The 13,471-nt window shown below is 48.1% G+C and overlaps 6 protein-coding genes across 6 annotated transcripts; 1 reads left to right on the plus strand and 5 right to left on the minus strand.

Moving 5' to 3' along the window:
- Positions 1-452: 452 nt before the first annotated feature.
- N7455_003273 (uncharacterized protein) lies at positions 453-1,568 on the plus strand (the record flags this gene model as incomplete). The annotated part of the gene is made up of 1 exon (XM_040959285.2): positions 453-1,568. One exon carries the CDS (start codon positions 453-455, stop codon positions 1,566-1,568), a length of 1,116 nt encoding a protein of 371 aa, XP_040810252.2.
- Positions 1,569-1,935: 367 nt separating this feature from the next.
- Positions 1,936-3,581, minus strand: N7455_003274 (uncharacterized protein; the record flags this gene model as incomplete). Its single annotated transcript, XM_040959333.2, has 5 exons — positions 1,936-2,774; positions 2,830-3,072; positions 3,143-3,258; positions 3,321-3,429; positions 3,485-3,581. The coding sequence occupies 5 exons, from the start codon at positions 3,579-3,581 to the stop codon at positions 1,936-1,938; spliced, it is 1,404 nt and encodes a 467-aa protein (XP_040810227.1).
- A 522-nt stretch (positions 3,582-4,103) lies between these two features.
- Positions 4,104-5,989, minus strand: N7455_003275 (putative general amidase; the record flags this gene model as incomplete). Its single annotated transcript, XM_040959295.2, has 3 exons — positions 4,104-4,261; positions 4,325-5,618; positions 5,681-5,989. 3 exons carry the CDS (start codon positions 5,987-5,989, stop codon positions 4,104-4,106), a joined length of 1,761 nt encoding a protein of 586 aa, XP_040810168.2.
- A 297-nt stretch (positions 5,990-6,286) lies between these two features.
- N7455_003276 (oxidoreductase, short-chain dehydrogenase/reductase family) lies at positions 6,287-7,252 on the minus strand (the record flags this gene model as incomplete). The annotated part of the gene is made up of 3 exons (XM_040959294.2): positions 6,287-6,701; positions 6,759-7,073; positions 7,137-7,252. 3 exons carry the CDS (start codon positions 7,250-7,252, stop codon positions 6,287-6,289), a joined length of 846 nt encoding a protein of 281 aa, XP_040810262.2.
- A 516-nt stretch (positions 7,253-7,768) lies between these two features.
- On the minus strand, positions 7,769-9,640 carry N7455_003277 (uncharacterized protein; the record flags this gene model as incomplete). The annotated part of the gene is made up of 5 exons (XM_040959348.2): positions 7,769-7,994; positions 8,050-8,270; positions 8,328-8,589; positions 8,663-9,322; positions 9,408-9,640. The coding sequence occupies 5 exons, from the start codon at positions 9,638-9,640 to the stop codon at positions 7,769-7,771; spliced, it is 1,602 nt and encodes a 533-aa protein (XP_040810244.2).
- Positions 9,641-10,597: 957 nt separating this feature from the next.
- N7455_003278 (Gfo/Idh/MocA family protein) lies at positions 10,598-11,902 on the minus strand (the record flags this gene model as incomplete). The annotated part of the gene is made up of 1 exon (XM_040959309.2): positions 10,598-11,902. One exon carries the CDS (start codon positions 11,900-11,902, stop codon positions 10,598-10,600), a length of 1,305 nt encoding a protein of 434 aa, XP_040810211.1.
- Between the last annotated feature and the right edge of the window lie 1,569 nt (positions 11,903-13,471).

Raw genomic sequence — 13,471 nt, forward strand, 5'->3', positions numbered from 1 at the left:
AGAAAAGTGCTTTACTGGGAGGGAATCTCGTAGCGAGACATATTAAGTGCCCTGTAAATGCTGATTTGCCAAAGATAGCGAGATGGGAAAATGACAAGGGTTTGGCTACTAGGAGGTATATATTGGGAGAGTGAACTGGGAGAATGAACTGGGAGAGTAGTCCGAAGCGCGCTAGTTTCAGTCATCACCTGGGAGGGCAAGTGAGCCGAAGCCTCCCAGAAAGTGGAGACTTCCTACTTACTACTAACTACATCCATCGATGGATGTATGTATACAATACTTTTTACGATTCAATGGAGCCAGCACTGCCTCTCTCCGAGTGCTTTGTTGTCCTCGAAAATGTTTAAATAAATCGCCATGTTCCTTCTTGTGACCTTAATAGCTCATCTTACGCACTGTCCTTTTCTCACCTCGATAAATTCCTCTATCAAACCTCTCATCACACCCCAAAGATGAAGTACGAGCGCATGCCTATCGAGATTGAGGCGCCCGAAGAGTACGGCTACGACAAGATCAAGTACAATATTTCCGAAAGCTCCATCACCGACCAGACCATCGAATCTCTAGGGCTTCAGATTCCAAACCTCAAACTTCTCTACAATGAACATCGAGGCGAGACCGAGCTACGGAAGCTGATCGCCGAAGACGCCAACGTGAGCGCCGATGATGTTCTAATCACCTCAGGTGCCGCCGGTGCCTTGTTCATCATCACCACGTCGCAGCTGGGCAGCACACATGCCGAGGAACACAATCACCTCGTCGTCGTTCGCCCAAACTACGCCACTAACCTGGAAACACCAAGGGCTATTGGCTGTGAGATATCGTACATTGACGTTACCTTTGAGTCTGGCTTCCAGCCCAACATCGATGACATTGAAGATGCCATCAAGCCCAACACTCGGCTTGTCTCCGTGACCTGCCCGCACAACCCTACTGGCTCAACTTTATCGCGGGAGGCGCTTGACCGGCTTGTTGCTGTGACCAAGAAAAAGGGCGTTCTTTTGCTTGTCGACGAGACATATCGCGATATCGCTTTTTGTCAGAAGCTTCCTTCAGCGGCTTCCTTAGGTAACCATGTCCTAAGCGTAAGCTCGTTGTCTAAGTCATTTGGAATTCCCGGGATCCGTATTGGCTGGCTCATCACCACCAACAGGGATCTTCAAGAGGTGTTTTTGGCAGCAAAAGAGCAGATTAGTATTAGCGGCAACGTCATCGACGAATGGATCGCCACCCAGGTTCTATCGGAAAGAAAGCAAATCCTGGCCCACACGACACAGGAAATGAATGTCCGTCTTCAAATGGTCGAGGCATGGATCGAAAGTGAGGATTTGCTGGAATGGGTGAAACCTACCGGTGGTGTCGTCTGCTTCCCGAGGATCAAAAATGAGCCCAAATGTGGACTGCCAGCATTCTACGACAGGCTACTCAAGAAGTATGCTACTTATGTTGGCCCAGGCCACTGGTTCGAGTTGCCCGATAATTTCTTCCGCCTTGGATACGGCTGGCCGACACGTGAGGAACTTGAGGGAGGCATGAAAGCTATCTCGGCGGCATTGCGGGATGACTGAACAATGGACAGGCACACAAATGAGCAATCGGCCAACATTGGTGTTGAGGAATAGGGTCACATATCCAGGCCAGTAGAGTGCCAATTAAAGTCTATTAAACTTAAACTTATAATTAAAATATGAGATATAGTTGGTTAATGAGACTGACTCTCTCTTTCTCCTCCCAGGTAGATACACAAAACAGAACATTACCCATAGGGACTCTATAGAATATATGATAGACTGAAACCTGAATTTTAACAGGCATGTGATATTCCAGTTCATGTCTTTCTCTTTTTAAGTGATAGCATAGCTTTGCATCATGATAAAACATAAACTGGCATCAAATAACTCATCCGGTCATAAAAAGCTACTAAATGGTTGTCCCTTAGATAGCCATGTTGGCACAAGTAAAGGCCGGCGTGACAGATCCCGCGTAATCAGCAATGATCGCCTCAACAGCTGCATACAACCCAGGACCCAACAAGAACAGTCCAACAGCCAGGATGAAAATATTGAGCACAGTCAGCGCAGTCCTTCCCAGACCGCTGAACAGGGATCCCCGGTTCAGCTGCCAGTATGCAATGGCGAAGTAAATGAACCCGAAGAACGAATCAAAGGCCGCGCTAAGCAGGGAAAGGAAATCACCCATGCTGGGAATAATCTCCGCGAAAACAAACCCGAGGACCCAGATCCCGATCATGATTATCCCCCACACGCTCCATCCAAGCACGGTGTGACTGTGCGAGTGTCGGGACTTGCCGAGGATGCGGGTGTAGATGAATTTCGCAGTTACGTTGGCGTAGATCACGCCGATAATCAGGGTAGGGACGATTACGAAGCCGAAGGATGCTTTCTTGTATGAAACGACTCCCAAACTGCCGAAGGCTGGGGCGGTGGAATATTGGCCCAGGAAGTGGAATCCAATGACTGAAGGGACGATGAAGAGGATGGCGGAAATCCCCGCAAGAACGGCCAATGCTTTGGGGAAATCTTGCGGTCTTTCCATCTCTGAGATGAAGGTTGGGAATAGAATTTGGGGGACCCAGATGAAGGTAATGTTCATCACTGCGTTCATACAGGCGACCCATGTGGTGCCTGGTAGAGGGAAGGCGTATGTTTTCACGGGTCCCTCTGTAGGGTAGTTGCCGCTGTACCCGTAGAGAGGGGCTTTTTCAATGCCAGCGAAAATGAGGAAGAGAAGAATTGCGATACCCATGCAGGCGGCTGTGGGGTGGTTAGTTTGGGCCGATTGAGAGCTACAGGAAATTTAGCTACTCACATGAGAACATTGACATGAAGCTAACATGTTGCAAGGTCCGGGGCATGGACATGATAATTCCCATAATGGTCACAATTATGGAGAAGACAGCAGTGCACAATGAGTGGTCTGAGAGGGTATTTAAGACCTTGGCGCCAGTCAAGACGTGGAATCCGATAAGAAGAATATTGTTCGCAAGCATCATGAATGAGGAGAAGACATAGGCAGTTTTGCTCTGTCCAAATACATGGTATCCGAAATCGCCTATAGGTAATTCAACTGTTAGTTTTCATTGCAAGTAGAAATCGAATTACTCGGACTGTCGCAGACTCACAGATATCCATGATATGGGGATGTTTCATGATATACTTATGCATCGTGATGGAGGTGATCCAGAAAAGGATTCCGCAAAGGACCATAGTAATGATTCCAGGAACCCATCCGAGGACACTGATTGGAACACTCTTATCAGCTTTATTGAAAACCGGTATTTGAAGGGAATTGTTACTCACGAGAGAGACCACGACTGGGCCATAATGGCCAGACAGACCTGCTCACCGGCAAGCAAACAGGCCGTCTTCTGCCAGGACATGGTCCGAAGCTTGATATCATGTTGATGGTCTGGACGAAAGGTAATGTCAGCTTACTCCGACAGATAACACAACGCAATCTGTACCTGCGGCGACCAGAGCAGTGATAGTATCGAAAGAGTCTGTCCCATCAGTCTCGGTGCCCAGGACGTAGCCTGGTTCCTTCTTGTCGTCGTTGGACATGTTGGGTAAGATGATCAAGGTGATAGATTGAGAAGGTAAAGTCTACCTAGCTAGGTAGGATCGGCGGAGCCTTGCATTATAAACAAATGGGAGTGACCCGTGGATTTGAAACATAATTTTTTTTCTTAACTAGTTTGTGTCTCAGTTTGCTTATTTTTTTCTTCTTTTGCCTTGGCGATAACGTGGTATGGTGGACGCCAGTCCAGAGAAGGCAAAGGGGCAGCAATTGCGCCATAATTAAGAGCATCGCGAGATTGGCTTTAGTCTTGTCAGGGGTTAGCCGCATTGCTTGTCGGTCATTTCCGTGGGTCCGAGTTAAGTTAATTATGGTCACTTTGGATTTCTTGGTTTCCCATTGGTCGAATTGATTTATTTTCCCCGAATCAACGAGTCAGTCCACAATTGCAAAATGGCCAAGTCCAGAGCCATCTCTGGGCAGATTGCGTACTATGTTTCCCTCTCGGGAATTTACCTGGGATCTTGACCTCCAAATTGTGCGATGGACATATACATTCAAAGTAATTACAGCTTTGCACTGGGTGAGTTCCCGTGGCCCTGTACCGCCCGATCAACAATCTCCATTGCCTGGAAAAGCTGATAATCGTGCTGCTTAGGAGTGACAACCTGCACACTGAGAGGCGATCCGAGATACACCCGGCGGTCAACCGTTTTCTCGTCCCCTGTGAGTTGAAGCAAATTAGCGAAAGATCACCTGCATATCAAGTGTTGGTATTGGAACTTACACAGCTGCCGATTAGCCTTATCCCAACTTCCCAACACAGGCGCCTCCATTTCCCGCCCAATCTCAAGATCGGATTCTGTGAATGAGCGGACAGGAACGGAGCCAGCCGGATAGTCTAGCAGCACAAAGGTCGAGGTATACCCGACAGCATTGTAGCGGTCGAGCTCCGGGACCGGGTGCGGTGCCACAGGGCAAATTATGGCGTCGACGCGACGGGCGACTGACGAACTCTGTGATGACAATGTCCACATCTTCATCATTTCCTTCTCGATCTCAGCACGCTGTGCCTGCAGCGCCGCCAGTTGAACCACCGTCAAGGCCTTGCCGCGCTTCATTCGGCCTTGCAGCCACGGAATGAGATCCTCGCCCATGCTCTCGATAAGGTCAAGCATATTCGACCCGTCGTCAATTCCCATCAGCCGACCAGCGAGGCCCTGGCATTTAGGTAGGACCGGTGGAAGTGGGATATCAACGACCTCGACGCCGGGTGTACGGCGGAGACTGTTGGCGACTTCGTTCAAAATTCGGATGATCGGGGGTAGAGGTGTGACGAGACCATCCGTCTTGAGAATACCGATAGTGAAGTTGTGCGGCGGAGTGAGAGTAAGCGGTATCGATTGGGACGACCATGATCCTGGAATGCAATCCTCACCAAACAGCTCCGAGCGAGGCACGATCTCCGCCATGATGGCGTTGATATCCGCAACAGAGCGCGCCAACGGACCAGCCACTGCTTGCAGCCCTATTCGGCCCTTACCTTCAATTTGGCCGCTCTGTTGGCCTCCAAATGGAACGCGTCCGTTACTCGGTTTGAACCCGTAGATACCCTGGCACATAGCTGGTACGCGGATGCTACCACCGATATCCGTGCCAAAACCGACCATCGACCCGCGCATGGCGATCAAGGCGCCCTCCCCGCCAGTGCTTCCACCGGCAGTCCATTTACGGTTGAGAGGGTTCAGCGTGCGCCCGAAAAGATGGTTGCAGCTGTCCAATGTTGCGAGTGTTTGTGGGATGTTTGTTTTCGCGATCACTACCGCGCCCAAAGACTCCAGAAGGTCTACCAGTGGGGCATTTCCTTCTGCAGGTTTAAATGCCAGGGCAGACAATCCAATACTTGAGTCCACGCCCTTTATATTAAATGTGTCCTTCACTGACACCGGGAGACCATGTAAGGGGCCGATTGGGATGCCCGTTCGCTCAAAATGGTCGTCCAGCTCCCGGGCTCGTTGCAAGGCGCGGTCGAAGAGCGGTTCGGTTAGACACCGGGTGAGTTGGTGGGCGACGGCTGCTCTCTGCAGTATACCACACATGTTAGTAACTTTATCGGAGAGAATCGGCCAGCATGCGAGCGCACCTTGCAAAATCCTCGCACCACGTCCTCAGCTTTCAACCGACCCTCTGCCATCTCCGCCACAAGGCCCCGCACATCATATTTCTCTGTAATTTCCAATTCCTTGGATGTAAGTAGACCACACATCCTTGGAACATCCATCACCCCGACTCGTTGGTAACCTTTTGAGCCAACGGTGATCGACTCGGAAATTGAGAGCATCCCCTCAGGGATGACGTGTGCGGGCAGCCGCCATTCGGCAGGGATAGCTGCAGCAAGCTCAGCTTGCTTGCGCTGGGCAATTGCCACATAACGGGGTTCCTGGGAGGCCATGGTGGATATGTAGTGAGAAAGACATCGAGGTGGGGAGAGGTGGTTTTTAATGCGGGGAGAAGTGTGGAGAACAGCAACCTCGGCCCGCTGAGAAGGGGTATTTAGTTAGTTGCCCGAGGTCTCTTGAAGACATCTATATTATACTATCTTGACACCCTGATAGTCTTTATTCGGGCTCTTGGATTTGGAGAATTCTAGTGTTAATTCGATGATGGGTTTTTTTTGTTCGAACCTCGACCAGGTTACTTCGTACTATATAACTAGCTTTATTTGTGTTGAGAAATATAAATCTAGAATTTAGAGTCTCCCCTTGAGCACAGCTCCACCATCTGTTGCAATGACTGCTCCATTCAAATGACTCGAAGCTCTAGACCCGAGGAAAACAACCAAACCGGCAATATCCTCAGGCTTGCCAAGCCGACCATTGGGTGAGTACTCCTCAAGTTGCTTCATACCACCTTTTGTCTCAATAAGTCCACTCGCCATCTTAGAGGGATAGAAACCAGGTGCAATAGCGTTGGTCAAGACATGGCGTGGTCCAAGCTCAACAGCCAAGTTCTTCGCCAGATGGATAGCAGCCGCCTTGGAAGCGGAGTAAGACGGTGTTGCGTTTTCACCAACAGTGCCAATCCCAATACCTGCCACAGAGGCGGTGATAATTACGCGAGATGGATCTGTGATGGTTGCCTTTGCTGTGAGGAGAGGGGTGAATCTAGCTCGATGTTAGAATCGCGTCTCATCCCTAGTTTCGGCTAGGTTCGGAACTTACTTCTGGATCGTGTAGAACACGCTCTTTACATTCAAATCCATGACCTTTGAGAACATCTTCTCGGGGTGGGTATCGAATTTCTCACCCCATGTTGCGCCGGCGTTGGCGAAGAGAATATCAACACGGTCTGTGGTCTTGGCAACTTCAGCGACAAGTCGGTCTAGCTCTTTCATGTCTGAGCTGTCAGCTGGCACAGAGATGGCTTGTGCGCCAGGACGCTTGTTAGGGATGGCATTGAGAGCTGCGACTGCTTCGTCGCAGGCTGCCTTCTTGCGAGAGGTGATGTAGACTTTAGAGCAGCCGGCTTGCAGGAGACTGCAGAGATGTCAGAAATAAATAGTGGAGTAATAATCGACATAACACTAGAGATATACATACCCTGAGGCTGCATGTAGTCCCAATCCCCGGGAACCGCCTGTGACCACGGCGACCTTGCCCTCGAGGGAGAAGATGCTGGAGAAGTTGGAGAGCTTGACTTGTTCGTCGACGGACATTATGGAATTGATTGGAACTCAAATATGTGAGAAGAGTGAATTAAGAAAGAAGAGGTTTGGTTCCCCGGCCTAGCTATTTGTATTTGTATAAGCCGAAATGACCGAGGCCCGTTGACTCTCCCCGCTTGGAATCTGGGGTGATTAGTAATCTACACATAAATCCATCGAACGGATTTATCCATCCATGATGGATTCTACTTGGATATGATTCACGTGTTGAATTTGAATTGAATCCTTTCATTGGTATTATTTTTTTTTAATTGGGGGAACTGGCTTTACTAGAGCGAAAACAGGAGCAAGTAATCCTCCCAATGAGAGCAAGTATGCATGCAGTATATTCCTAGGTGTACCGACTTATCGAGGTGGTCAAGCTTTGTATGGGCACTTTTATAGTCTATTCATATATGTATATGGGGATCCCTAATCATGGAATTCGTTTGAACCAAGATGTGTGATATCATAGAGCAAGTGATATTTAGTCCAGTAAATCCAGTGTTCTCTGCGCATCTCTGGGAACTAATAAACATAGACGAAGTCCTCGTTCTTCAGGTCGGTCATGTCCTGCAAGCCGTTGTCTTGTTCCACCGAGACCTTTTGAATATCTTCCAGCTCCAATACCTTGGTTTCCTTCCGCTGGTCCGTGTCTAGCATAGACATATCAGCGACGGGGCCCACTTTACCGAGTTCCACGCGTCGCTTCTCGTGCTTCTTGTTCAGGTACAGGAGATAGAAAGGAGTCAGGCTACCATAGAAAGTTAGCCGAAGAATAAGACCACGGAGATCGAGTTAGAGCATACCCGGCGATGATTCCAACGGTGACGAACATAGCAAGGTTAGCTATAAGACCCGTTCGGTATAATGGTGCCTCCTCAGTGGAGTAAAGAAGCGGTCCAATAACATTGCCAGCGCACATGCCGATGAACACTATACCAGACGTACACTTCTTTTTAGTGTCACCTCCGGTATTCTGTGCTTGCCAAGCATATATCAATGGAGTGATCGATGCCATTGTAGAAACCTAGAACCAGATCATTAGTTGCAGGTCTTATAAATTACTATGTTGTGGGTAGCATACTAAATAGTAGCCGAATAGCAAGACGCCCTTACTGTGTCGTGGGACAGTAAGCAGCATGATGGCTCCGACGCTCGGTAGTACGCTGGCTCCGGCTATAACGAGACCCTTTCGTTGGGTCCATGTGGCTAGCCATCCTGTGAGTAAGATGGCCAGAATCTGAATAACTCCGAAGGGGATATTGAACAAGATTGTTGTGAAGCTGTCAAATCCGAATGACTTGACAATGAGGGAACCGAAGCTGGAGATGCCTCCGCTTGCAATGCTATTACAAATCTTTCGTTAGTTTAATTCTTTTTTTCCTTCGTGTGTGAATTTGGCAATAATTGAATACTCACGAGATAGTTATAATCGAGAAGAACCAGCACCAAGTCTTGAGGTCAAAGAGAACCTCTAGGGCATGGTCCCATCGCCATTCCTGATTAGAAATACCCATCTGATTGGCACGTAGCCTCTCCGTGGCAATGAATCTCTCCCGCTCACTCAAGCACTTAGCTTCCATCGGGGAATCAGGCATTAACCAGAACACAAGCAGAGAGTAAGCCACCGTCAAAAGACCACAGAACATGAAGATCGTCTGGTATCGATATAAAGTATTGCTGTGGATATGCCCAAGGCCGTAGGTGAGAAGACTACCTATGATGGAGGTCAGGCCGTTCATCGCATTCCAGTAGCTGACACGCAAAGTCTGTTCACTTCGACGCCACCACATCTGTGTCATAGCAACACAACATGGTGCAATGCAAGACTCGAATGAGCCAAGGACGAAGCGCAAGCCGAGAAGCGAGGGAAAATCAGTGCAAGCGGCCATAATGGTAAGTGCCGATCCCCAGAGGAAAATGGCACTGGCGAGGACTTTTCCGGTAGGGAGTTTCACCAAAATTAGTGCCACGAGAGGCTGCATTACCAATTGTGCAAGGTAGAGAATAGACCCAAGCCAGGAATATTGTAAGCCGACTAGATGGGCATCCTCTTGCAGGCCGAAAATGGAGACATAGCTAACCAGTCGCAGATTAATATTATGAGAATATGGCAAACGTTGGATTATCCGGAAATACATGTAACATAAAAAATCATAATTACCTCATGGAACTTTTGTCAAGCTGTTGGAAGAAATATGCCCATAGAAGAAGGACGAGGATTCGCTTGTCGATACGACGGAGAACGGCTTTCTCCTCCTCGTAGGTAAACGCAGTCTCCTCAGTTGCATGACTAGTCAGAAATTCAATTGCCTTTGAACGCGTAGCTCGTTCATGGCGCTGCGCCTGCTCTTGCTCATGAACTGTTGAGATTTCATCGCTGGCTTGGGGAGCCATGGTGGGGAATATAACAAGGGGGTAAAGAAGGGGAGTCCAGGTCCAACTTGGCTGTGTTCGATCCTTAAAGGAATGCAAAGACTCTTATCTCTCTTTCTCCCCTAGACCAGTGGTTCATCATCACTTTGGCCCTAGTGTAAAGAGAAGATGTCGGAAAAGGCATAATGAATCGTAATATCGGTCTGTATTTTGCTTCACTGCCTGAAATAATTGTGGCTTCAGGGTTTAAATCAGTTTTTGCACCTATCAAAACCAGTTAAACAATGAACTAGAACAAATGTGAACAAATATGACAGCCAAGTACTGCTCGTTTGGAAGCTTTTGGTGGCTGATATTGCGGGGAAGCATTGCGCAGACAAAGCCTGCCTCGCTACTTATTTACCCGAAACCGGGGTACATCAACATCCTTGTACTTCCCCGCATTCCCATCCGAGGCTATTTTTTGTATATCAATTGGTAGATCGGTGGGTTGTGGCAGGCTAAATCTTTGGGGCAAACCTTCCTGTTTACCCACATTATCCCATTTAACCATTGAGCCGTCTGTAGTTCGCTTGTCACATGTAGACTAACTACTTTTCCCATTGGAAATACACAGGCTGCTAGGGCTGCTGGGTCTGTATAATGCTTTACGTGTGACATTCGAAAAGCACGAGGTTGGTACTTGAGGGTTTTGTGTAGTAACAGGCACTAATCTCCTTGGAACTAAAGGAATCAGAGCTAACATGCCATTATGAGAGAACGAATAACCTTATGCGATAAGAGCAAAGTCTTTTTAGCACAAGTATTCAGCTTGGTGGTGGAAAGAAATAAGTGCATTAATCAAAACTGTCTACGGGGTTGTCATGCCAATTGCTGGTCTATGAACAACGTCCAATTCAAATATGTATTGCAAAAATAGAAGTTTCTAAGAAACCAAAGTACGATGAACTAAATAACGAGTCTAGAAGCCGACATTGTTCAGGGGAGGTCGAGAATGTCTTTGACGTTTACCACCTGTCCAGTACGGATCGAGCGATTGGCAGCGACACCAGTCAGAATAGAAGCCGCACCATCAATGTGACTAGCAGCTCTCATGTACTCATCGGGTTCAGCTTCTCCGAAAAGATCACGAAGCAGCACATTATCACCTCCCCCGTGTCCACCTTCGCCTTGCACAATCTCAATCTTGCGTGGCTCTTGGAACAATGGTCGCAAAAGGAGAGTTGTAGTTTCAGCGGCGCCTTCCAGTGATTGCTCTCCACCAGAGTTGACATAGCTGCTCTCGACAACCTCTGCCTCCAGTCTACCGCCTGTTCCGTTGAAGTTGACACGGAAGCCTTCCCAGGGGGCATACGCTGTGAGAGAGTAGGTCATGACTGCGCTGTTCTCGTATCGAACAAGCACGTTCATCGTGTCTTCAATGCTGATTCCATCGCCAAAGACACTTTGATCGCGGAAGTAACCATCTTCATGCTCGGCATCCAGGTAGAGAGACTTCAACTGAGGGGTTTCGTCCAGATGCAGTGCAAATGGATCATTCTTCGCTACCTCGCTGCCATGAGCCCTCGAGTAGAACTGGGTCACACCCCGCTCCTCGGCGTTCTTCTTTCCGTAGAACTTGAGATCTCCCTGTGCGTAGACTGTCTTTGGTCGAGACTGCAACCAGAAGTTGATCAAATCGAAATGATGGGTGGATTTATGAACCAGAAGCCCGCCACTGTTCCGGGCATCACGATGCCAACGTCGGAAGTAGTCTGCACCGTGAGACGTGTTGAGCATCCACTCGAAGTGAATGCTTGTAACGGTACCGATCGCGCCGGATCGAATGAGTTCAAAGATCTTTGTGTTATGCGGCGCATAACGGTAGTTGAAGGTGACCCTGACTCTCTGGTTCGTACGATCGACAGCCGAAAGGATCTCGTTGCATTGCGGTACATCGATGGTCATTGGCTTTTCAGTAATGACATTACAGCCAAGCTCCAAGGCACGGACGATGTAGGTGTGGTGGGTACGGTCGATGGTGGTGACAATAACCTCGTCCGGCTTGGTTTCCTTAATCATGAGATCGAAATCGGCAGCGAGATAGGTTGGGACGGGTTCATGGCCCAAGGCCTCGATCTTGGCTTTCGCATAGTTGAGTCGAGTCTGATTGGTATCACAGATTGCAACAAGAGTGCTGGTGTTGTTGTAATCCTTCGCAATGCTCGTGTAGAACAGAGCGGATCTTCCACCAGTGCCGATCAGCGCATAGCGCTTTTTCTGCGAGCGGACAATATCACCCATGATGTTTGGATATCCCGCGAACTGGCAAGAATTGAAGTAAAGAAGAAGTTGCTTGGAGCACGTGGCAGTCAATATGGCTGATGAGTTTTGAAATGAATTAAGGTCTACACTTTACAGTAGCTTCTTGATGTTGTGATATATGGTGGATGTCTCCTGGGGTCATATGCGGGGAAGCAGTGACACTAGTTCACTCTGAGATCGATCCAAGTCTATGAGCCAAACCAACGCATTCGTAGTTCTTTCTGACTCGGAAAAGTGTACAATTGGTGGAAAATTGTTTCCAAACCGCTAGTCAGATGACTCCAGATCTGCAGGCTCGGTAGTAATTGACACGATAATGGCCCCAACATTGTCACGGTTAAAATGAGTTACCGTAGAAAAATTGCGAGATGCTGGCCAAGCTGTGCTACATCAGATCATACCCGGCGCGACAACGTAGAAAGGTCTTTTCGCCTGTATGGGAACAGGAAGCATTCGATATCATTTGCACGATACACATGGAAATAAACGAAGCTCTATCGTAAAGCACAAATCTCGCGAAGAGTAGAAAACGTGTCTGCAAGGTAGAAGTATAAATCTACGATATTTGAGATTAAGAATAGGCGAGTATCGCTCTTGTAATCGAAATGGCCAAGCTTTTCAAATTAAAAGGCAATCTATGGAGTTACCTACTTAGGTAGTAGGTTGTCTCAATCTTACTTCTATCAGATGGTCACATGTGGATTTTATGATGTGAAGGTAGTCTCGACCCAAGTGGTACCTGCCTATTTGGGTAGGTGGGTGCCTTCCCTTTTAGGTCAAACCCCGTCACCCCAGTTTCACCTGTTTGCCTTCAGCCACTGGGAAAATATAAATACCTCCCTCCCTCCCTTCTATCTCTCTCTTTCTTCCTTCTCCCTCCATTCCTCCGGATCCACATTGCACATCGTGGTTCTGTTGTCCGAAGGGTATCCTGAGGGCACTGATGATCTTTGACGCGGTCCAGTTAAGGCTGAAACTGGGCTAGGGCCTCGGTCCTAGTTTAGTGGCACGAAGAATGTCTGGCGGATGGGCCTGAAAGGAACTCCCATGGAAACCCTTCGGGGCACTCCCTTAGGAATCGATCGGGCTCTAACTACCTCACCTCTGTGGATACAAACTGTACTTTTCTGGGTTCTCCATTGACATTTGGAGCTAAACACCGTGCTTTTTGAGCCAATTTTTGAGCCTTTTTCACAGAGATAGTTTTTTGTTTGTTTCCCTCAAGGTTCCTCTTCATGGTTCCACATCTTCCTGGCCTATCGTTTTGTTTGTGTCGTTCTTATCTTTAGTGAAAATCTGTTGACCATTGTTGCTATACATGTTTGTTACTTTCCCCTCTATTTCTCTGTTTCCCCCCATTTCTCTCTGATAGAACCGGTATCTTTTATTCAAGGTCACTGCGAGCATAAAGAGCCAGTTTCCCCGGATTGTTCTCCCTGTTCTTCTCTCCCCGCAAATAAAAAAGATCATTCTGGGAAATGATGCATATATAATTATCAACTTGATAGATTGATCCGCTTTATTTAATTTTGAGAGCAGTCTACAGGA

This window comes from Penicillium solitum, assembly GCF_028829755.1.
Source record: "Penicillium solitum strain IBT 25940 chromosome Unknown utg000001l_segment0_segment0, whole genome shotgun sequence".
In the NCBI taxonomy this organism is placed as follows: domain Eukaryota; kingdom Fungi; phylum Ascomycota; class Eurotiomycetes; order Eurotiales; family Aspergillaceae; genus Penicillium; species Penicillium solitum.